Source organism: Mangifera indica, chromosome 12 (genome assembly GCF_011075055.1).
Source record: "Mangifera indica cultivar Alphonso chromosome 12, CATAS_Mindica_2.1, whole genome shotgun sequence".
Classification (NCBI taxonomy): Eukaryota; Viridiplantae; Streptophyta; class Magnoliopsida; order Sapindales; family Anacardiaceae; genus Mangifera; species Mangifera indica.
Genome location: NC_058148.1, coordinates 11,323,676 through 11,349,497, shown reverse-complemented (window position 1 = coordinate 11,349,497; position 25,822 = coordinate 11,323,676). Strand labels below are relative to the sequence as shown.

At 29.4% G+C, this 25,822-nt stretch overlaps 2 protein-coding genes across 6 annotated transcripts; one reads left to right on the top strand and one right to left on the bottom strand.

Annotated features, from left to right (window-relative positions):
* Positions 1-244: 244 nt before the first annotated feature.
* On the bottom strand, positions 245-5,414 carry LOC123193142 (histone-lysine N-methyltransferase, H3 lysine-9 specific SUVH1-like). Of its 5 annotated transcripts, none has more exons than XM_044605938.1 (5): positions 5,177-5,414; positions 2,730-5,053; positions 2,318-2,426; positions 1,258-1,451; positions 245-545 (listed from the first exon to the last, which is right to left on the bottom strand). In XM_044605938.1, exon 2 carries the CDS (start codon positions 4,833-4,835, stop codon positions 2,790-2,792), a length of 2,046 nt encoding a protein of 681 aa, XP_044461873.1. In that variant the 5' UTR covers positions 4,836-5,053; positions 5,177-5,414; the 3' UTR covers positions 245-545; positions 1,258-1,451; positions 2,318-2,426; positions 2,730-2,789. The 5 variants fall into 5 exon arrangements, with proteins under 5 accessions (XP_044461873.1, XP_044461870.1, XP_044461872.1 ...); XM_044605935.1 differs by having other exon boundaries at positions 2,327-2,426; XM_044605937.1 differs by lacking the exon at positions 1,258-1,451 and having other exon boundaries at positions 2,327-2,426.
* Positions 5,415-14,853: 9,439 nt separating this feature from the next.
* On the top strand, positions 14,854-18,353 carry LOC123230287 (protein ZINC INDUCED FACILITATOR-LIKE 1-like). Its single transcript, XM_044656439.1, has 17 exons — positions 14,854-15,014; positions 15,116-15,298; positions 15,509-15,549; positions 15,673-15,733; positions 15,836-15,938; positions 16,025-16,181; positions 16,277-16,339; positions 16,432-16,481; positions 16,586-16,661; positions 16,730-16,939; positions 17,020-17,107; positions 17,200-17,285; positions 17,365-17,472; positions 17,562-17,606; positions 17,706-17,794; positions 17,883-17,926; positions 17,993-18,353. Exons 2-17 carry the CDS (start codon positions 15,151-15,153, stop codon positions 18,082-18,084), a joined length of 1,461 nt encoding a protein of 486 aa, XP_044512374.1. The 5' UTR covers positions 14,854-15,014; positions 15,116-15,150; the 3' UTR covers positions 18,085-18,353.
* Positions 18,354-25,822: the final 7,469 nt, after the last annotated feature.

Below are 25,822 nucleotides of genomic sequence, written 5' to 3'. Positions count from 1 at the left end.
AAATGTATGACAGGAATTCATCCATATAACCATAAAGGTTGAAATTTTCATCAATGGATTGTCGTAAAAGATTCAAGATGATCATAAGAGTATGATCTATTTATGTCTGGGCTAAGAACAGAAACAAACAAACAATTTTTGGTAGCTGGCTCTTGGAGATGTGTTTAATAAGTTGGGTCAATAAAAATTTTCATTTCCTGCACAATTCTTTCAAAAGCTTGCTGCTACAACTTCAATACACAAGTGCAGAATAAACATTTCAATTCACAAGAAGATACTGTTACACAATTAATAAACATTCAACAATTATAAATCACAGTTATGAGAACTGCTATCAGAAAACCCTTACAGGCATAAAAAAGTTAGCTACTAAGCAACCTAAGAAGTTTGAATCACTAACAATATCCATTTAACAAAAGGAGCTACTGACAGCTAAATGCGAACTACCTGACTAAGCTAGCAGCAATAGAAAATGTGTGCTCGTTTACCCACAGTTGAAAACTTGCACAGTTTCTGGAAGCCCTTGCTTAGGACACAGCTACATCCTACAGACAGTATGGAGGAGGTTTATTAGTCAATGATAAACATTAAAACCAGAAAAACAAAAAGCCGCACAATATAGTTGAACAAAGACAATGCTACTGTTAATGGCAGTGATCTGAGTGACAAATTCTGGCAATTGATATTTCCAGGGTTCTCTTTAAAGTAATATATGCATGTATGGCACAAACCGTGGCTAACAAATTGTGACAAGATAATAATTATCATAACAAAAATAAGAAAAGCAAACATGCAACATTGGTAAACACAATGCCACTCTGCAAATCTTAATTCTGCATGCTAAACAAGGCCTAATTTCATAGCTAATGATGCCAGTAAACGATGCAATAAGAAGTGAGAACAAGCCAGGATAGGCAAACAGCAATATTCTGCTATTATCTACCCTTTTAAATTTAACTATTATAAGAAACAAATGCATTTAGCTAAAAAAGTGACATTTGAGCCCAAATTTTTGTACAGGAATTGAACCCTTACAAGATAATTGAAAAGCCTACAACACCCACAAATTTTCAATTTTCAGCATGGGATTTGGCTTTAGGAAAGTTAATATGAGTACAGTTGCTTCAAGCTTATGGGGCCAATTGTGCAAGTAAACTAAGATCTTGTGGGTCAGCACATTCTTGTTTTGAGCTTTAAGACGAATATCTCTATTTTTGGGAGAAAGTAAATATAAATACATAGAAGCAGAGCCAATACCCTATGGAGTAAGCATGCAGTCTTGGCCCCTCTCTTCTAATGATTTAGCAAGAAAGATAAAAGATAATTTTTGGAGATAAAATGTGGGAAAGAATCCATCTATTTGATTCCCTCTACACACCGGTCTGAAAATACTTCCAGAACATTTCTTTGTTCTTTGTAAGTTCCCAATGACATATCCAAGCAACATGTACCTTCAGATAGCAAGACCATCAACTTCCAACCTCCCAACAAGAGATGCAAGGAGAACAACAATGATAAGATCATATATCACATGTGATAAATGAAAGCATCCAAAATGATGAAAAGACACACGATGGCGTAATAATGATTTTCACAAAAGCAGAAAACAAAACAAAACCAACATACAGAGTCAAATTTAACAAAGCATTAGATGGAACATGAAAGAAACAAAGTGAATGTTGCCTGCAGTGTCTAACAAAAGTTTTTAAGCAGTGAGCAATAGATAGTTTAAATGCCCAAGCTTTAATTTCAAATTACTACAAAATCCTAGACTGGTATGGGACCCAGAATGATTTAATATAAACAAAGTTAAGCTTTCAATTTGTTTGTCTTGAAAATAGAATGCTTTAAGTTAGTTTTGCTTCAGTTCTCTTTATTTTTTATAGTTGAAAATATCCAGTAAATTTGAGTTTTGCCAACAAAGGCATTCATAATATTCACCTTCCTTCATAGTGTGTCCTAGATTTTATCTCCTCTTTTTCTTTAATCTTTAGTTCTTCTATATATCTGCCAAATCAAAGTGCAACCAGCCATTGGTTTCCTATCAAATTCTTAAGCCTATCCTAAAAAGCAAATTCATTCTAACATCAATCACAACAAATCCCTTAAGTTACGGCTAACCACCCTTACTATCATCAGCAAACTCGATAAAAGGCCCTGACAATCAGAGATCCAAAGTACCAAATGAAAGAATATGGATTTGTCATTTTAAGATAAAATAAGAAAGTTTGAGTTTCCCAACTCTGCACCAAATTCATACCATTTCCCATTGTATACATAACAAGCTAATGAAAAAAATGTTATGGAACCAAGTTACCAGGACCACCTAGTGTGGATCTCAACTTGGCAGGGTTAAGGAGGCAGACTGTGACCCAATGCATCCAGTCACACCAAGACTATATAGGAAAAAGTTATGTTACGACAACCTATATCAAATAATAAACATATTAGGCAACCATACTCACACTATATAATACTTCCCCCCAGTTAAATTACACTTTTATAAGAGTAAAATGAGAAAGCTTCATTAATATGTTATAATTAAAAAAAAAAAAACAAGATGCCTTCAAGTAGATTACTTGCACAATTTCATTGTATCTATGATAGGCTAGTTGTGTGTTTGAATAACCATCGATAACAAACTTCAAAGATGAAGCACCAAAAGAACATCATCCAATCCATCATCATTACAAGTTCATATACAAATAAACATGAGTGAGATTGCAAACCTTTTAGTTGAGGTCATGGTTGCCATCCATTCCTCTCCACAGATGAACAAACATTTAACATCAACCAAAATAGCCCCGACATCTTGGTGATCCACATAAGCATTTCCTTTTCCGGTCAGTATCACTATTACCTTCATCTGAACAAGCAATCCCATAATCATATGTTAACTCTGTCATGGGGGGAATGTGCCTCATTGCAAAAAATGCAATATGGAGAAAGGTTTCATTGTTTTGTTCAAACATAACTGGTTGCCAGAAGACATTTGGAGAGCAACTGTGATTCATAAAACGGGCAACATTTCCAGCATTCTTGGAACTTATGATTAGGGGAAATGGAATATTGTATTCCTCAGTAGTGTGATTAGAATCATCTTCAACTATTAAACCAGGTTCATAATTCCACTTGAATGAGTCATAAACGCGAGTGGTATCAAAAACATAATCATCATTTTCCACTTCCTCACCATCCTGTCTTGACTTAACTTTGTCTACAACTTCACCTGCATATTCACAAATGAAAGAACCAGCACGAACAGGATCCCATGAACGCAAAGCCCAGCCCTTATCTTTTGTTTTAAACACTTCCAAATGAAACCTAAGACCAGTTTGTGACACTCTGTTTTTGCAATTAGGAGTACATGGACAGGAGGGACCGCATTCATATATCATTGGCTTCCGGCTTACTAGGACACCATTTGCAGTATATGGCAAATTACCCCCGTTTTTCTGCATGCATGAGCAATTTGGATTGCCTGGCAGGCATGCACTATGACAGTTGCATCCAAAAGAAGGCTGAGTTAATCTAAATGATTTTGTATTCTTAACTCTAGGGAAATAAGTGAAATAAGCAGGCCCTTTCTCATCATCAACATCATTTACAAGTGATACAGGAATGCTCTCAGCCCCAGAAGTAAGATCTGGAATAATAAGTCTGACCCTCGATGACAAATTGTCCTTCCACTTTTGAATCAATTTCCAAACAGAAAACGCACCAGGCTGCCCAGGCATTCTCACTAATTTATATTTAAACATGTTGCAACCTGATTTCCCCTTTTCCATCCAAGATTCTTGAATCCTATAAAGTCCATCATATACATAAACTTTTGTGTTGAGACTAGCACCATCTTTCATGCCCCGAATAACTCTTATTTCATTACCCCGACGAAAGCTCCTCTCTAAAGCAAGATTACCCCTTTCAAGCTTCTGATCAGATGATTGCTTATCCTTCTTATTGGCATTTCCACCTTGCCCAGTATATACCAGAATATCACTATCCTCAGCATCATCATCATACCCTCCAGATGATACAATGCTCAATGCAACCGGCGCTTCCTCTAAATCACCCCTCGAGATCATATAATCAATCCCAGCCATGGACTGAGAATGCAAACCAACCACACACAACTCCATGCGGAAGAAGAAAATATCACCAACTTCCACCCCTGAAACAGCTCCAACCCTCTTCCTCGTATTAGTACGTACACCTTTTGTCAATAATATATTACCCGCTTTCAAATCAGCACGCCTTATAATCCCTGTAGGAGACTCTTTTGCATCCTCAATCTGGCTAAGTCTTCTCCTAAGTGCATCAAATCTAGTCAACACACTATTGACAACTTGCCTATTTCCCTCATCTTGCTCATATGAACTTAGTCCAACGACAAAATCCTCACTGCTAGATGCCACTAAATGTCGGACACCTCTCCTTCTAGCCTTCTTTTGTCCAGCACCAGACCCCACCGAATTAGGAACCTTGCCATGTTTGTTTTTCCCAACAGAAGACCCCACATCCCCGTTAGACACATCAGAAAAATTAATTTCTGGTGGTCTAAATGACCTAATGGGAGACGCAAATGATGCAGGCGTCTGTGCTTGGTTAGAGTGGTTATTTTGGCTTGCATTAGGCACATTTTGAGGTGCAATAAACGGGTAAAATGGAGAAAATCCAGCTGGAAAAGGCCCATCAGGAGGTGCACAAACAAAGGCAGGTCCTTCAGGCTTTGAAGGTAACATAGGATACAACATACGAAGTGGTTTTACATCTAATACTTTTGTTTTATCAATAGGACCTTGAGGAATTGTGTTGTAATCTGACCCTCCTTCCATCACAAAACCTCAGAATAACACAAAACAAATACCAACCCACTTTATAATTCAAAAATTCATATCTATACACAAGAAGGTTTTGAATTTTGAATTAATTTTTTCCCTTCCATCTTAAACCCAGACAAATACACAACACAAACACAAATTTTAAGTTCTAACAAGCCCACCTTATATTTCAAAACCCCATTTCATTACACAAGCCAAAACTTAACATCTCCCTGCAACAAGAGCAAACAAACTAAAACTCAAAACAACAACAACAAAACTTTATGCAAAGATCCCAAAAATCTTAAGCTCAGAAGCCGAAAAATTACAAATCAGTAGCAGAGAAATTGTAATACCTGTAAAAGGGGAGATGGTTCTGAGCTCTATGTCTGATGAACCTTTTTAAGCATTTATTTCTTCTTGCGTTTCGAACATATTCGGTTTTTTTTTTTTTCTTTCTCAGGATTAAAAAAAACTTTAGGGAGTCAAATTTATTAAGAATATAACGGATGCTCGATCACCCAACTCAAAGCCCCAGTATTTTAGCAGCTTTTGTTCGATCCTTTGCTTAACTCTTTCTAATATTTTAGTCCAAATGACTAGTTTCCACCCAAAATTTATTAAAATGATGAATAAATTTTCGTCTATTAAGTTGTAAAAAGTTAAAAAGTTTTTATCAATGTATTAAATTTTTTGGAAAAAACCTATTTTATCTTTTTATAAAATTACAAAATTATTATTAATATGATATAAATGTCAAATTACTAATATATTTAAAAATGTATTATTTAAATTTTCAAAAATATCAAAATTTAAAATATTTTATTTTGATCAATTTTTTATGTGTAATTATTATTTTTTAAAAGGTAGAAAAATATATTAAAATTTTACAAAATTTCAAAAACAACTTTAAACTTTTTCAAATTTTTATAACACCTTAAAAATTTTTCATTAACATATTTAATATTTTTAAAAATTTTAGTTTATCCTTTAGAATTTTGAAAAGAGAAAATAGAAAACAAGAGAAAATTAAAATTAAAAAAGGGAAAAATGGAGAAAATAAAAAAAGCCAAAATGAAAATAAAAAATTTTATATAAAATCATATTTCTGTCTTTTCACTTAATAGAAGTGAATAGTAAATAATAATTTAACTTTTTGAAACTTAAATAGTAAAAAATTTTCATTTAAACAAATCTTCGCTGGAAAATAGTTTTTCAACCTTTTTCTAATGATAATTTATTGTTTATATTTATTAAATATATTATTTTTTGGTAGCTTTGTTAAATATATTATTGATTAATATTATATACACAAATAATGATATATCATTATATGTTTGGATATTATTTTATCTCTTATTTAAAATCGTTCAATCATATAGTGCATGTCATTTTTATACATAAATTCGTATTTATTATTTATATATATAATTTTATTAGATATTATTATCATATTAGATTTTTTTATACTATGTCATTATATAAATATTTTTATTTGTATATTTTTAATTTATATATTTATATAGCATATTATAAACAACTTAAAATATTAATCTATAAAATCGTCGGGTAAATACTAATCTACAACATACATATATATTTTTATATAATTAGTCAGTGCATGTAATTTATATAACTAGTTATCTCTTGGTTATTATTTTCGTGAATTTGACTCAGAATAAAAAAATCTAACTTTTCCCTAGATTTTCTCACCAGCCAAACATTAAAAACTACAAAGTATTTTCCCCCCACCTCCCCCTCAAAACAATCCTACCATGTGATTACTCAATTATTTTTCCCTTCCCACAAACTCTTGTTGGGCAAGTGAGCCTCTCCATAATGGGTCATGTATAGGCCCAAAAGGCCTTCCCCATCTCTTCCAAGATTACTTGTTTCCACATGGGCATCTCTGATGAATAGCCGGCCTTATGAAACTTATTAAAACGTTCAAGACACTTTGCAAAGGGTGATGCCCAAGTTGAGGGTGGGTGGGCTCTAAAACTCTTCAATAGAGCCTACATTTGGAAAAGTTTAAGGTTTATATAATGTCTAAAGCATGAGTATCATTATTTTACGGCACACGAATATATCATATGATATGATACGATATAGTAGAAAAATAATATATATTATAAGATATATCAAATTAGTATAATACCGTAGACAATGGGTCTCGATGACCTTGGTTGGCACCTTTAATTTATTAAACAATTAAATAAAATTCCTAAAACTTGGCCCTCAATACATGGGCCGGCCTTATGAGGCCTTCATTAGGAAGAACAACGTGAAAAATACTTTACTTGACAAGATAAATATTTTGTTCAACAAAATTGTGATTAAGAACCTCTAATTTGCCAAATTGAGAATGCAATAATAATAATAATAAATCCAACGATTATCTGAAGAAGATTATTTGAGAGGGTACATCTGAACCATAGAAATTATATTTTAAATATTGTCTTGCAATAATATCCGCAGCTCCATATGACCATATCTAATCGTCAATTAATTCAGAAATAATTGGTAAATAAACATATTATCGACATCTAAACACAATTCAATCAAATTGAACATAAGTCCGATGAGCTTGATTATCAAACAAGCAAAAAGATAAATTTGAGGAGATAACCATAAGCAAACTCGTCAAGTCAATGAGTTAAGTGAATGAGTCAAAACAAAGAAAAGTGGTGTATGTTGCAGAACAGCAAAAAATCGAAATGAGAGAGAAAACAAAATAGCGATTGTGGATTGAGGTATGGTGGTGAGTGCTATTGACCATGGTTGTTGAGTGGGGATGCGGAGGGAATGAGTTGAACTTTTTAGATTTTTATTTTTAAATGTTTAAGAGTGATATTATATATATAATTAAATTATATAAACTTATTCATACAATGTATAATTATCAAATTAGGTGATTTTAAGCTCTGAGAAAAAATAAATAATTGTATTACTTAATTGTAAACTATCACTTTAATTTATACATATAAATTTGTATAATTTATTTATTCATATAATTTTATTTAATTAATAAAAATTTTGAAGGCATTGATAGTAAATTATAATATTATGTTATAATTTCGAAAGCATTGATTTGATATAATTTGAAATTAGCGGTTAACTTTATATTTTCTACCAATAAAATGATTAACTATCACGTTGTACAATAGTGTCATATATTAGTTTTTTAATAAAATTATATATATAACTTTTGTATATAATTTTATATATAAATAATAATATATTATAATATAATTAAATATTATTTTATATTTAATTTTTTTATTATTTAATGATATAATAATATATTATTATTTTAATATAAAATTATATATACAACATTACACTTTACCTTTTTTTTATATATAAATCGTAGGAGAAAGTATAAAATAATGGTAAGATTTTGTGACCGAATTAACTAATCACAAAATCTTCACAGGCTGTAAAGTAGAAGTGTTGTATCATGGAAGCAATTAAAAAATATAAATATTCTATTTTAACTTCTGACAAGCTTCTTTATTCTTCAATAAAGTTACTAAATCATTCATCAAATATTGGATTAACAGGCAAAAATCATCAACATTTTTAGTGCTATACCATCATTGTTGTTCCTATGTCATATATATATATATACACACACGCGCATTTGTATATCACTCATTTCAAAACTTAAATAAAAATATCATAATAATAATATATTTTTTCAAATTACCTCTCTCTTTTTCTTTAGTCTTTAAGTAAAATAAATAATTTTTGCAGCATGAAAAAAATTCTTCAATAAAGAAGAACCAATGGTTAAACAATAAAACCTATGAGAAAGTCATTATAAATTATTCAATTTGGATATAAAAGAGAGAGAGAGAGGAAAATTGTCAAATTTCTTTAGAGAATTTACATTTATTATAAAGATTTCACAGCAAAATCATCCACATTCAGGTTAGTCTTAATTCAAGCTCATGTGTTATGCATTTTCTTGATGAACAATTCAAAATCAAATAATATATAATAGATTTATGTTTATGACTTCATATGAAATATAATTTTGTTGTGATTTTCATATTATTAGATTGTTTAATATTATGATTTTATGTTATTTTATTGTTTAAAGTTGTTATAATATTGTATTGATGGTTAAAAAAAATATAAAAATTCAGGTTTGGATAAAAATCAAACGAAGAACAAGTTGGTGTTAACATCAACCCCCTTGAATTTTATTTTTATGTCTGTTTAAACACAACTTTTATTCCTCTCAATTCTTTTATTTATTATCTTATATTTAGAGAGTGGTGATGGTGTTCCAAGGTTGGTGGATTTATTCTTTATGCCTTAGGTATGCTTGTGTTCCAATTTGATGTCATTTTAGTGTGTATATTATTTTCTTTGTCATAACAGAGAATTACATAAAAAATTATAGAATTGTCACTGTCGTTTTCTTCCATTTATTATTGTTTTGTCTTGATCAATATTTATACATCACTTGATGATATGATAGTTTAATGTGTTATAAATATATATGTATGAAGTTTGACTGCATTTGAAGCCTAATTTGAATAAATTGTAAAATAGTACAATTTAGAGTGAATAGTATTTTCTAGCTCACCCCTTTTGGATTTCTTGCTCATGCATGGTATTATGCATCAATTTGATATCAGAGCATTGGATGTTTGTGTAAACTAACTATGATTTTTTTATTTCAGAGTTATATTTTTTACCAAAAGATACTGTTCATATTTATCGACCGAAAATCAATGAAAATCGTTTACGCCTTATTTACCAAAAGATAATATATGATATGAGCATAAGTACGTATATCTACAATGTAAATAGCAAACACAAGCAACGAGAGAGGAAAATGAAAACTATTGAGCATTAAGAGGTATAGATGAGACATACACTTATCCACACGATCAAATATTGTCGTACCATAGACAAGTTAGTGCAAAGTCGTTGGAGAACATACTTAAATCAATGTTTGTGGTTGATCATATTTATCGACCGAAGAAAATTATTTCAAACATAATAGACAAGTATAAAATCAATATTTCTTACACGCAAACATGACGTACCAAAATATATGTATTAAATACATTACGAAGATCTCTTAAAAAGCCTTTTATGCCATTACACCAGTATTGTCACAATTTAAAGTTTAAAAACCCAAAAACTATAATACATATTGATATAAATATTCTATTTTAAGTCCTGACAGGCTTCTTTATTCTTCAATAAAGTTGCTTGTGTTAAATTTGGTGGCTTCACACATATGAATATAATTTTCTCACCAAGCAAAGAAATAAGCCATTTGGACAGACAATACTGACTTTGGGTGGCCTATATTAAATGGTCCTGGAAAATTGTTTTATCTCATGGACTGAAGGCGACAAAACTAAGTATAAATATCCCCTTCTCTCTTCATTTGTAAGGGTAATGCATCCATTAACTATTAATTTGCCTCTAGTCTTTTTAGTTTATAACAGCTTAATCATTCATCAAATATTGGATTAACATGCAAAAATCATCAACATTTTTGGTGTTGTACTATTATTGTCGTTTCCGATGTCAAATTTGTGGACATCAAAATTGACCAATCGCTTCCCCTCTCTCTTCTCTATGTCTGTCACTTTCCTGCTTTTGGTGGCTTATGAGGGCCAACCCCCTCGTCTTATTCTCCTCTGCATCATATTGATGGCGATTGTTGGTGGCCTTGCTAGACAAAGCTTTCTTAACAATGGATTTTTCCGTGAAAATGCAGAGATTATTAGGTCATGATAGGAATTATAAAATTATATATATTTTTAAATATATAATTAAATATATAAATTATATATTATTATATGATTAGATAATAATAAGTTAAAAATAAAAAAAATTAATAATATAATAATATATTATTTGTATAGTTAATTATGTATTAAAAAAAAGAAAATTTTTTAAATGTCTTAAATTAAGGGGTTTAAGTAAAATTATCCAAAATAATCAAGATTAAACAAAAATACCCTCTTTTTTATGAAATGACCAAACTGCCCCTATATGTAATCAAGGATTTTACTTATTTTCTCTTTTCTTTTTCCCCACGGTTTCACTATATAAATTCAAATATTTTCGCATTATCCATGGTCATTCCACGGGCGAAGCGATTTTCATTGATTTTCGTTTTTTTGACGATAAAAAATAATAAAGAAAGTTAGTACATCTTTTCTACTGTTGTTTGAATTAATTTATTGTTAGGATTATTGAGATTTTGAGATTTGAAACTTTATGATTTTGATTTTGAACAATGCATAAAATATTTTGATTCTTGGTTGTTTTCATTGAATTTCTTGAGGGGTTTTGTATTATAGACTTTATAGATTTGATTTGTGTTAAAATTGAAGGTATAAACGATGATTTTTTGGTTGGAAAATGATGATTATATACACATAATCAAAAATATATGTATACAGCAGTGTTATTATATTAAAAATCATATTGTTAGTATTATAATTTTTTTGCAATGTTATGTGAGTGTGTGTGTGTGTGTGTGTGTGTATATATATATATATATATATATAGAATATACAAAATAAATATATAAATGATATGTTATTATGTAATTGAATGTTATTTATTAAAAGACAATTGATTCTTTTCAATGATGACAAACGTGTTTTATATATTAAATAAATTCATTATCATATAACAAATTTATAAACATACAAAATTTGAATTTTTTATTGTATCTAAATAGTAGTTTGAGTGACAAAGAATATAAAATCTTTAAGTAAAAAAGTTTGAATTCTTGACTTGATATTGTAGTTGAGAAAAAAATAACTAAAATAATATTATTTTTATATGTATTAGTTAAAACGATATCATTTTAATCAATTCATAAAAAAAAATTTAAGATTTGTGAGTTTGATGAATTAAATATTCCTAAAATTTGAGTTAAAAAATATTTAATTTTTAAATTTAAATTTAAATTTGTTTAAACCAAACATATTTTAAGATTATTCGAGTAAAACGTGTTTTCAATTTCATATAGGGAGACCAAATTTAATAAGGTTTTTCATAAAAAAAAAATTATAAAATTTCAATACACTCGTGTAAAATTTAACTTCTGTTGTGGTAAAAGTTTGAATTTATATATAATAAAAAAAATAGCATGAAAAATTATTTCACCTTATTGAATGATGCAGTCAATTAATCATGATTGATAGGAGGGAATATTAAATACTTTAAGAACGAACTTTTCTAAGTCGTTTGATTGAGAGTTTAGCCAATACAATCATCAATAATTGTCTTTAATTATGGCCAATGTACTGTTTTACACTCAAATTTTAAATATATATAATTTAAAAAAGCTAATTACTTATTTATAAGTTTATTTTTATTAAATTTTTTAATTAAAAAATAAAATTAAAAAATATAAATTTTAATATATTTTTCTTATAGATTTTGAAAACTAATAATTTCGTTTTTACTTAAAGTTTTTTAATTTTTAAAAATAATATTTTTTTCTTCCCAAATTTATGGTTTATTTTCTTCCTCTCTTCGATCACCACTGATGGCAATACTTTCATCCCACATAATGTTAATCATCAGATCTTCATCTTTCTAATGCAAAGAAGAGTCGATAAAGATGCATTGATTTACCTGAACCAATGAAATCTTTATTGGCTCTTCTTTGTGGTGGAGAGACGAAGAATTGATAGTCAACATTTTGTGGATTGAAAGTGTCATTTCTGGTAATCAAAGAGAAAAAAATAAACTCTAAACTTAAAGAAGGAGAATATTTCTTTTAAAAGTTAAAAAATTTAGACAAAAATGAAGTGAATAATTTTTAAAATTTATGTGAAAAATATAATAATTTATATATATTTTAATATTATTAATAAAATTATTATTTTTAATAAAAATGAATTTATAAATAAATATTTAAAACTTTAAAATATTATAAATGTGTATTTTATAATTGAATAAAAGTTAGGGAGAGAATGGTCTTCAATTATGTTTCTTTCGGCAAAGCTGACTTTGCTATTGTTGGTCAAAATAAGATCACTTATTTTAATAGTGAAATACATAGCCAAATCAAAAGCGGGTTCTTTAACTCAGTATGTCGTCTTGTGAATAATTATATGGCTAAGTGACTCTTTCGCACCCAAACTTTGATGACTTATCAATTTGCTGTATTTAAGTTTAAAAAATTCTAATTTTTCACTCACTGACCACTTTTGGGTTGAAATAAGAGACAAATTTAATTCAAAGTAAAATAGAGAAAGTGTTACAAAGCTTACAGTGTTATCAATAACAATAAAAAGACATTGATGTTACTAGAGGTTATATATGATATTTGAAAAACTAATTAAAATAAGATTTGATTAAATAAAAGAAGAAAGAGAAAAGAGAAATGGAGAGGGATGACGGATTACGAGAAGAGAGGAAAAAGAGGAAGAAGGTGGAGAGATGAGAAAATAGAAAAACTAAAGTAAAAAAGACAAATAGAAAAACTTAGGGGGGGGGGGGGGAGGGGAAGATAAAATAGAAAAAATAAGATAAAATGGGGAGATAGAAAGAATAAAGAAAAAGTAAAATAGGAAGAATCTACGCAACATTGACACAAAATATTATATAAATTTATGTAATTTTTATATAGATCTATACATAAAATTTGATTATTTTACTCAAATTTTTGGTGGTTTCTTTGTCGAAAAACCATTAGAGAAAGAAAAGAGGTGTTGTCGGAGAAAAATATTAGAAAAAATTGTCACCAAAAAAATAAAATGAAGTTTTGAAATGTAAATATAATATTTCAAATATGAGTCATCAAATTTGAGAATGCCACCTAAAGCTTGGTTGGCTCCAAAGAAAAAAATGATAAAAGTGAAAAAAAAGAGTATGAAATAGAGAATTATAATACAAATTTGATATCTATTGAATTTTATTTTAATTTTTGTTGATTTGAAATTATATAATAAATTAAAAAAATAAAATAGTTATAGATAAAAATATAATTTAATTTTATAATATTCCGTGAGAAAAATTTGACTTTAAACTAGAGAGGGTTATTCATCAAAGATTAAAAAAAAAAAAAAAATGTGGAGCTGTCATTTGAGTGGAAAAATGTAATATATTCTTTAATAATAAAATTTTGGGTGTGGCCAAGGGGGATGAAACTTTCTTTCTTCTTTCTTCCATAAAATAAATTTTCTACTAAAACATTCCAGTCAGACCGAAAGCTACCGTTCATTGTCCATTTCGAATGATTTTGTCATTTTTTTCATAAAGACGTATAGCTCCTCCCAATTTATTATATTATTAATTAAAACAGGCTTATTAACTTTTAGTTCCAACCTAATTATTAATAAGGAGATAATATTATAAGTATATAATTTGTGTATAAATTATCATATAATTAAATATTTTTAATTTTTAATTATATAATAATAAACTATTATTTATATGTAAAATTATATATATAATATTATTCTAATAATATATTTGTAATTTATAATTAATTTAAATAGAAGTGAGTATTTGTAGATTTTAATTTCAGAGCACTTAAATATAGAAGTGATGATAGAACGAGTCAACTTATATGATCAATTAAGGAATAATATCATTATTTTTTAACGATCGAGATTGAAATTGAACCTTGGTAAGGTAATATAGATGATAATATAAACAAAAATAATGTAATATTAATATAGATTTCGATTATTGAGATCTCGTGGATGTGTAAGATTTGATTAATGGATCAAAGGAAAATCTACTAGATTTAGAATGTTTCGATGGTGGTGATGAAATGAATAATGTTTTGATCAAAGAAAATTGAGCTCGAAGACACGATAGATGTTAAAATGTTAATAATAAATACATGTTATGCATAACCTTACAAAGTTAGAAGGCTTACATTACATCCATGTCACTCAACAAGTTTTTGGCAATGGTCATCCTTTCCAAGTATACAAGTTTCATTTGTAGTTCTCTTCCTAGATTCCCTAGTTGGACGTCAGGGACAAAATACAATGGAATTAAAATGAAGATTACCAACTTATTTGATCACTTTCTTCTCTTTCGTCGGCACTGATGTCACTATACGCCTTTGTTGATCTGTTCCATGACCTTTATCCCCATCAATAGATGGCCTCTATTTATTATGCAAAACATGTGAAGAAAGCTGAATCATTGGTTTCCTTAGCGTTTAATAATTCGTATAGAGTACGTTGGGATTAATTTTCAGTCCTTAACTTCAATGCTCAGCCCATTTCTGCGAAAGCATTTTCATCTATTTATTTTATTTTATTTTATTTTTCTCGCAGAAAGACAGTTTCTTGAGCTGAGCTGACCTAGTATTATGGGGGAGGATAAGTGCAGAGAGCCGTTGTTGAAGAAGAAATACTATGAGAATTGCTCTGGGTGTAAGGTTGAGCAGCTCAAAGAGACAAAAAGAGGCCTTCCAATTCGAGAACTCGTTTCTATATGGATTGTTGTGCTTTGTACTAGTAAGTCAATGAAATAATTTAGCCTTAAATGATCTCTTAACATTGTAAAAAATTTCTGTTTATGTTTCAATGGAGGACCCCTTTGTCCTTTACGGAGGGAACTTCATATGAAGGCCTTAATTATGTGATTTATCTATTCATTTTTTTTTCCTTTTTTCGTGTATTTTACCTAATAATACTAAGGTCTCATCTTGTATGAAAAATTTTCAGCACTGCCAATATCATCTCTCTTTCCCTTCCTTTACTTCATGGTGAGTTTTTTACAGCATTTACCTTCATCTTGGTATAAGTTTTCATCTCAAATGAGTTTGAGAAGTGAAAAAATTAACATATTTTACAGAAGCTGTGTTTTCTCTGTTGTATAAACATTTCAGATAAGAGATTTTCACATTGCAAAAAGAGAGGAAGATATTGGCTACTATGCTGGCTATGTGGGTGAGCATATTAATTTTCTCTTCTTCCAGGTTAATTCCTTTTTTTATTAGTTTCTTTTGATTTCTATCAAATTATCTTAACTAATCTCTTAAAATCTTGAAGGGTCTTCATTTATGCTTGGCAGAGGTTTGACATCTGTTTTCTGGGGAATTATAGCTGATCGTTATGGCCGAAAACCTGTAATAATATTTGGGACGATCTCAGTGTTAGTAACAGACTTTAATCAACAATATTCAGATGCATAATCAAAATATTTCTTGTCATAATCTTTGGATTGAAATTTTGCAACAGGGTTATTTTTAACACACTCTTTGGACTTAGTGTAAATTTTTGGATGGCCATTACTTCAAGGTTTCTTCTTGGAAGTTTGAATGGTTTGCTTGGACCAATAAAGGCATTTGCCACTGAAATTTTTCGTGATGAATATCAAGCTTTAGGACTGTCAACGGTGAGCTTATTGCTACTTATTTTCTACCAATGTTTTGAGTTTATATAGAATTTTCCAGAGGCATCAAGCTGAATAAAACTTTAATCGCATTTCAGGTGAGTACAGCTTGGGGTATTGGATTGATCATTGGCCCAGCTCTTGGTGGTTTTCTGGCTCAGGTGTTTTTCCTTTCCCCTAAAAAAGGTTCAATTTTCATTTTGTTTCCTGTTGGTGAAGTGTTGTCTAATGTTTCTGAATACTTGCATTGCAGCCAGCTGAAAAATACCCATATATATTTTCCAAAGACTCTGTGTTTGGAAAGTAAGAAAACTCTTACTGATTGATCTCTCTTCATTTCTTCTAGCCTTTGATTGTAAGATATTGTTTAAAGCATGATGGTATTCTGATAACTGAAATTTATGCAGATTTCCATACTTCTTGCCCTGCCTTTGTATATCAATTTTCGCTTTAGGGGTGACTATTGCTACTTTCTGGCTCCCGGTATGTATTTCACTTACTTCTTTTATTCGAATAAGGTCATGTTCTAAGATGGGTCCACATATTTGCAGGAGACACTTCACATGCACAATGAAGACAGTGAAACATGTGAATTCTCATATCATGCTTTGGAATCTGCATCTCCCGAATCTGATAGAGATTTGAAAAAAAATGAAGGAAACAAGGAAACTTCCAAGAAAAGCCTCCTAAAGAACTGGCCCTTAATGTCTTCTATCATAGTTTACTGTGTTTTCTCCCTCCATGATATGGCTTACACAGAGGTATGGATATATTCTCCTTTGTTGTTCATTAATTTTTACATTCATGGTCAAATTGGCTGCAATTGTTCTTTATTCTGCAGATATTTTCACTGTGGGCAGTCAGTCCCAGGATCCATGGAGGTCTTAGTTATTCAACCAAAGATGTTGGTGTAGTTCTTGCAATCTCAGGCATGAACTTAAGCCTCATATCAATTCCTGTAACCCCCTTTTATATTTTTTCAACTGACAGCTTCATGATTTCCAAATCATTGAACTTGCAGGATTCAGCCTTCTTGTGTTTCAACTCTCACTATACCCATTGGTGGAGAGGATGATTGGGCCAGTAATGATAACACGCATTGGAGGGGTAAATTTTCAAGAACATGTTGTTTATTTTCTGCACGTAAAAATGTGATTCTATTTGTAACATAATTTCCTGCGTGCAGATTTTATCAATACCTCTTTTAACAAGTTACAGTTACATAGCATTGTTATCAGGATTCGGCCTCACGTTGGTGATAAATTGTGCTTCTGTGATGAAGAATGTTTTATCAGTAAGTGCATAAATAACTCATCAGATCAGATATACAATGTTTGGAACTGGACCTGTCATAAATGGTTTTTTTTTTTGTTCTATGAGTAGGTGTCTATTATTACAGGATTGTTCCTTCTGCAAAACCGAGCAGTGGTAAGATTCTTTTCCAGGTTTATATAGTTCTAAGCTTGCATTATTTTGATCTTGTTATATAGAATGAGTGAAGTTGATTTGATCAAAATGGCACAACAGGATCAGGATCAAAGAGGAGCTGCTAATGGAATTGCCATGACTGCAATGTCACTTTTCAAAGCTGCTGGTCCAGCTGGTGGAGGTGCAATGTAAGTGTCCTCATTTAATAGAATTTATTTATTTCTACTGTTTATATGTACAACTTACATCATACTGATTCCAAAATTGACTTTACAGATTTTCTTGGGCACAAAAGCGTCAAGATGCCGTCTTCCTCCCAGGTAAGAAACACCAGTTTTCATTTTGCAGAATCAGAATTGCATCTTCATAAAATGTGGCTTTTGCAGGTGACCAAATGGTGTTCTTCATTCTGAATGTGGTGGAGCTAATTGGAGTACTAATGACATTCAAACCTTTTCTAGTTCCTTACCAAGAATGACTTCTCCAGCAATCGATTTGATACAGAAGCATCCTATAAATAACTTGATTCTTTGGTGGGATTCAATACTTTGCCCAGATGAGAATGCTTACACTAACATGCTTCAGGTGATGATGAACTTGCTGAGAACTTGGGCTTGTTCTTGTTGCCTTTCTTAAACTTTTATGTGTAGCAGTTCAGCATTTTAATGGGAGATGTATTGCAAAATGCGCCTATGTTAAGGATAAAATAATACATTGAAAGTTGCAATAAAATAATCATTTATGAAATATGTCCAAAATAGAAGCAATTAAGATTTAATTGAAGAAATAGAGTTTAAATTTATGAATAGATCATGACATTGTAAATCACATATGAAAATTAATGGAAAAAGTCATTTATCTACATTTTATAAGAAAGCCACTTGGTGTAATGTTTAGTATTGATGCCAAAAGACTTGTTTCCACCCAAGGTCTGTTGTAATTTTCATTTCGCATCTATTAATTTTAAAAAACTCAAACACTCATTTATGAACTAATTTCTGTTAAAGTTTTTAATTGGGATTAAACGTAAAATCGTTATTTAATAATAATTTTAAAAAATTAAAGTTTTATTATATTTTCTTCTATATTTTAAAATTTAACAAGTTTTTTTTCATTTAAAATTTGAAAAATGAATATTTCCCCCTTCGGGTTTGTACTTTTTCCTTTTTGTTGCTCTTCTAATTATTGAAGTTGGCCAACTTCATACTAACACTCCTCCCTCTCTCATATGATGACGAATTATTGGTTAATCGGAGGTGGGCCAATGATTCATTAACACAAAAACAAAATAGATCTGTGTCTCATACAAATCTTTTTGATCAATCAATGCGTCATTTAATATATTCAATCATATTATAATATATCATCTATATATCTAATTATATATTAAAAAAATATGTATATATAATATTGCTCAGAGAATACTCTTATCATATTTTTGAGTTTGTTGATTTTAAATTTACATCCATTAGGCCCAAATTCCGCGCACGTTATGTTACTATCTATAGAAGTCAGAAGAAAGAGTATAAAAAACATACATATGCAGCAATAGAAGAATAAATCCAGGCCACGTGAAAAGGGAAGCTATTGCTTGGAAAAGATAAAATGCATGCCTTAATTTAGCCTGTCTTTTATAAATCATTGTCTTTAAAAGCCGGTTTATAGGGATGCAGTTTGGAGATAGCTTGCATCACTTGCTTACAAATATTAGGTTTAGTTTTTATATACACAAGCCAATTGCAATTTTGGGAAACCAAATTGAAACGTATAGGCTTTTTTTTTTCTCACAAGAAGCTTGCGTCTGCCCACCTCTTTTTTTAATAAACAAAATGCAATCTATCACCCTTTCTCTCTCTCTCTCTTTCATTTATCTATTCTTCTTAAGTGAGATTTTATATACCCAGAAAATACGCTTGGTTTAAGTAATACTGTAATGCGAATATCTGTATTTAGAATAGGAAAATTGAAATTTTAACCTTTATTGTAATTTGTGTATATATAAATATCACTCATTCTAAAACTTAAACAAATATACAATAATAGTAATCTATTTTTCTAAAATACCCCTCATTCTATTTGTATACAGAGATTCTCTCTTTTTTTTTACAATTTTTTCTCTCTTCTTTCTTATCTTTCAAGTGATAAAAAACTCATATAGAAAATAGAATAAGTGTTTCAAAAATAAAAGAAGAAAAAAAAAACTGAAAAAGGAAATAAATTTCATATTAAGAATTCTTAACTGAAAAAAAAAATAAAAAGATTGGCCGAATAAAAAGGGTTGGCGTTGACGCCAACCATTTTTATTATATTATATTTTAATTATAATATAATATAACATATTAATTATATTATATTATATTATAATTATAAATATAATTATATTATAATATAATATAATTATAATATATTTATATTATATTATATAATATAATTATATTTATATAATATAATATAAATATATTATAATATAATTATATATATAATATATAATATAATATAATATAATATAATTAATAAAAAGAAGGGTTGGCTTTTTTAATTTTCCCTTAAATTTAAAAGCCAACCCCTTATTTTTACGCCAACCCCCATTTCCAAATCTTTTCAGTCAAAATCAGTTTTCTGATAATTTTTTCATTTTTAAAATTATTACATCAATAATTCCCTGCAAGTGAATTTATTCCCTGTAAGATTCTTCTGCAATAAAAATTATTCTCTCATGTTTCTGCAATAAAAATTATTCTCTCATACTTTTGTAAATTTTTTTCTACAAGATTTTACAATTTATTTTTGTTTTGATTCTTCATATGTATATATATTGATGTATTATTTACATATTCAACACCAAGTACACATAGATTTAAATTTTGTTTCAAATATTGATACTAAATATTTATATATTTTCTCTCTCTACAGTACATTAAAAGTAAGTAATACTAAAAACTTAGTTTTGGTTTCTCAAGATTGAAGATAAGGGTAATTTAGGTATCCTATCCCATAAAATGATAAAAATGTTTAGAATATAAAAAGTGTGATAAATATATACGTAAACTCAAATGAGGGTAAAAATTTTAATTTCCCCGATAGAATATGTAGGCTTTATGATTTACTTGTTATTCGTACTTTGAAGATGAAAAATAAAATATATATGTAAAAATTTTAATTTCCCCGATAGAATATGTAGGCTTTATGATTTACTTGTTATTCGTACTTTGAAGATGAAAAATAAAATATATATATATTATCAAGTCTTAGAAAACTACAATCCATGCACGCCATCCCCTTGATTTATTGTCTTGGAAAACTTCTTTGGCTTGTTTTCATACACAAAAAAAAAGTGAGAATTAAATAAGGATAATGAATCCTCCATTCTTATACACCCTTTCTTTGCCCACTATCTATACACTTCAACACGCTTTTATTATTTATAATTATAAAAAAGTAATTTTATATTTATCTATTTTAAGTATATAAATAAATATATATTTATATGTATCATCTTATGATTGAGTTTTATTTTATTTTTAATTAAAAATTATATACTCATATAATAATAAACATCAAACAAGTAACTATTTGTGTACTCAAAATAAATACCCAAAGTTTTATTGATTATAAAATGTTAACATTTTAGCCATTTTGGTCTTTAATAACCTTTATTACATATTATTCAAAATTCAAGTTTAACTTTTATTAATGAATTGACTACGATTATAGTTATTAGTATCTTATAATATATAATATATATATTATGATATGACACAAATAAAAAAAGATACATATTATGAGATGTATCATAATTAATATGATATAATGAATATATCGTAAAAAATAATACATATTACTGATACAGATTAATATACTTTTTAAAGAAAATGATGATATAGTAAGAGTATATGTGAAAATTTTTAAATTTTTAAAAATGTTTGTAATATTTTTAAAAATAATGACACATCAATTATATTTTTTATTATTTTATTTTTTAAAAACTATATTATACGATATAATATTCGATATATGAGATATAAAATTAATTTTTCAATACACGATTCAATAACCATTGGTAGAATGCCATTTTAACAAGAAAATACAAGTCCAATTTATGGATATCATCTTAGATCCAGCCAATTGTTCTTAAATTTTGAAAAAGTCAGCAATTCTTTTAGGAATTTAAAATTTAATTTGTGTTGAGGATGAGATAGCATAAGCAACATTTTTAAATTCATTAGAAAGGGTGGAAATTTTATATATATGACGACTTGTTTTAGTTGATGACCGTGCCCAGGACAATTGCCAGAAGAAGGTCGCATCGGAGAGAAGGAAGCGTTGCCTGGAGGTCGTCGGAATGGAAAAAACGAAGCCAAAAAACTAATTCTGAAAAATTGAAAATCCCAGGGTGGAAAATGCTATTTTTTAAAACTTGGGTTTGGAAAAATTGTTAGTTTTTTAAGTTTTAGGGAAGAAAATAAAATCAAATTTAAGTTTATTTTTAATAATATAGATAAAATGATAATTTTACCTTTGAAACCATTAATTTTAATCGACTATAGATGGATAAATGAGATTTTCAAAGTTAACGGGAGAAAACTTGAGAAAACAACATACCTTGGGTGGGAAATAGTCCTTTGGCTAATTTAAAATTATTTATCTAATTTTTAAAAACTTAAATATTTACCTACTTATTAGTTTTAATTGTTGCAATAAAAAATAAAATAGTTATATAAAGATTTTTATTTAAATAAAAAACTTATTTTTTCTTTTAATTTTAAAAGCTAATTATTTCCTCTTAACTCAAATTTTGAAACATTGCATTTATAATTTAAAAACTTCATTTCATCTTTCTAATAACCGTCTTTCTTGACATTCCTTTTCGACAACATCTCGTCTCTCTCTATGATGATTTTTCCAATGTGAAAATCATTGAAAAATCTAACAAAAATGATCAAATTTTCTCGTACGAATTTGTGTGAGAATCACATAGATCTGTGCAACAATGACATGTAGATCAGCTAGATTGAGTCATTGTGCGACACTGTCCAATAGATCTATGCATCATCGACACACAAATTATTGTACAAATCTATGCAATTTTTATATAGATCTATACATTAAATCTGATTATTTTACTCAGAGTTTTGGTGATTTTTTGGTCGAAAAACCATTAGAGAAAGAAGAGATGTTGTCAGAGAAAAATATTAGAAAGAATTGTCACCAAAAAAATAGAATGAAGTTTTTGAAATGTAAATCTAATGTTTCAAATATGAGTCATCAAATTTGAGAATATCACCTAAAGCTTGGTTGGCTCCAAAGAAAAAATGATAATGGTGAAAAAAAAAAAATGAAATAGAGAATCTTAATACAAATTTGACATCTATTGAATTTTATTTTAATTTTTGTTGATTTGAAATTATATAATAAATTTAAAAAATAAAATAGTCATAGATAAAAATATAATTTAATTTTATAATATTATAATTTAATTTTATAACATTCTATGCGAAAAAATTTGATTTTAAACTAGAGAGGGTTATTCATCAAAGATTTAAAAAAAAAAAACAAAAGGAAATGTGGAGCTGTCATTTGAGTGGAAAAATGTAATATATATTCTTTAATAATAGAGCATTCAAATTCGAGAAAATTTTAGGTGTGGCCAAGGGGGATGAAACTTTCTTTCTTCCATAAAATAAATTTTCTACTAAAACGTTCCAGTCGAACAAGCCTTGGTTGCTTTATGATCTACTATAACCAACCCAGGGTCACCCCTATCCATGGTATCAGAGCCATGCCTCTGTAGATTTTTTCTTTTGAGTATTAAAGACTTTTGCCCAGACTTATCTTATTCCTTATGTCTTGCACTACTCATACGCCTTAAAGTAAAACCCATGTTGTTCCAACCCCCACCACTTCTGCTTTAACTAAACATTTTTCGTATAAGATGAATAGTCTATACGAAATTAAATACCTTGACAATGAATTCTGTTTGTCTACCACTAACCTCACCTTTCTAAACCCATACCATAATTACTTAAAACCCCTTACATCTCTTCATCGTACTCTAAATACTCTTATTCATCCCTCTGTTGTCAAAATAAAGGAATACGTCTAAAGTACTTCCTTTAACAGCTACCAACTCTTTGCCTCTACTGTAGAACAATACATCACCCTGGAATATCCCTCCCATTTTACCCAAGAATGGATTTCGAAAGGCTACACCCACCTTCATTTTGGAGCCATTCGTTTTGCCCTCACATTTCATGGGCGCAAGAGACTTCCTACTACTTCTCGAATTACCCTTTTGGACACTCGATTTCCCAACTTTGAACATACCAATTTGGGAACTGTCCAAACCACTCTCAATGTTGGTACTGTAATGGTAACTCTTTTTTCAAACTTCTGTATGTCATTACAGGATCCCCTATTATGTCATGCTCTTAAGTTCCAAGTTCAGGTTACTGGTGCTGTTCCACAAAGCCAAACATTTATGGCCACCATTCATTACCAGATTGCTTACTGGGTCTAGAATCATTCTCTTGATATTACCACTCCTGATCATACCCATGATGATATTTTCTTAACTGTGGATACGAATCGGAAACCATATTGCACTCTTGTTCCCAAATAGATGCCCAAAGAACAACTAGAAGCATTGATCCCTAAGAAATGATATACGACTTATGAACATATCCAAACAATTGAGGTTCCTCTCATTCAGTATGCAGATCCTTAATTTTCTCGATCTTCTAGTGGCAGACTCTCCATATCCTGTGAAAGCTCGTCCTCAATAGCCAAACCACCTACTTGTTGTCCTACGCAATTTTCATGCGCTCGAGTTGCTGATGATCCACAGGATGAAGTCTATGGTTTTACCCTTCGTGGTGAAACTATTTATTTACTACAACCCCATGATCCAGACAATTCTCAATGTCGATGTGTTTCATGCACAGAATATGCAGACCCCTACTCTCCTACTAATCGATGCTGATTTGCCCGTTTTCAATCTTCTCCTACACCACAGAAGATTGATACGCAATGTCTCTTTTGGCAACGTTATAAAGCTAGTATTCTTGGCTATGATCTTCTTGGCGAACCCTCTGGCAAATTTGATTATGTTGTTTATTATGGTCGTGGAGATCCTTTTGCTGATACCATAGACTATGTTCCCTCTACTGGTTGGGATGATTCTTGTAGTTCTTCAGACAATGATCATGACCGTACTCCTCCCAGTAGTCCCCCTTTTACACCTTCAGCAAAGAAGAAGTTTTCAACTCCTACCACAAACACTAAATCCAAGTGGCAGTGGAAACCAAAGGCAACACCCTCAGTGTCAACTCTTCCCTTTGTGATGATGTTTCAACCCACAAATTTTCCTCCTTTAGAGCCTTTTTCCGACCCAGTTCAACGTACCACCCAAGTTTGGAAAGTTAAAGACTCTCAAACTATCAAACCTGATGGTACCGTCCAAGTTTCCAATGATTTTGTCATTTTGTTCATAATTAAAACAGAGTTATTATATTATTAATTACGATAACTCCTCCCAATTTATTATATTATTAATTAAAACAGACTTATTAACTTTTAGTTCCAGCCTAATTATTAACAAGAGGGTAATATTATAGGTATATAACTTGAGTATAAATAATCATAAATTATTATATAATTACATATTTTTAAATTTTAATTATTTAATCATATAATTATTATTTATTATTTATATGTAAAATTATGTATATAATACTATTCTAATAATATATTTGTAATTTATGATTACTTTAAATAGAAGAGGAATATTTGTAGATTTTGATTTTAGAGCATTTAAATATAGAAGTGACGATAGAATAAGTCAACTTATATGATCAATTAAGGAATAATATTGTTATTCCTTAACGATCGAGATAAAAATTGAATCTTGGTAGTGTAATATAGATGACAATATAAACAAGAATAATGTAATACTAATACAGATTTTGATTATTGAGATCTTGTGGATGTGTCTACCATAAGATTTGGTTAATAAATGAAAGGAAAATCTACCAGATTAAGAATGTTTCGATGGTGGTGATGAAATGAATAATGTTTTGATCAAAGAAACTTGAGCCCGAAGACATGATGGATATTAAAATGTTAATGATAAATACATGTTATGCATAACCTTACAAATTTAGAAGGCTTACATCCATGTCACTCAACAAGTTTTTGGCAATGCTCATCCTTCCCAAGTA

Coding starts and splice junctions, on each gene's coding strand:
- LOC123230287 (XM_044656439.1), top strand. CDS start 15,151: ATGGGGGAGGATAAGTGCAGAGAGCCGTTGTTGAAGAAGAAATACTAT. Junction 15,299..15,508: donor GATTGTTGTGCTTTGTACTA/GTAAGTCAATGA, acceptor AAAAATTTTCAG/CACTGCCAATATCATCTCTC. Junction 15,734..15,835: donor CTACTATGCTGGCTATGTGG/GTGAGCATATTA, acceptor AAAATCTTGAAG/GGTCTTCATTTATGCTTGGC.
- LOC123193142 (XM_044605938.1), bottom strand. CDS start 4,835: ATGGAAGGAGGGTCAGATTACAACACAATTCCTCAAGGTCCTATTGAT.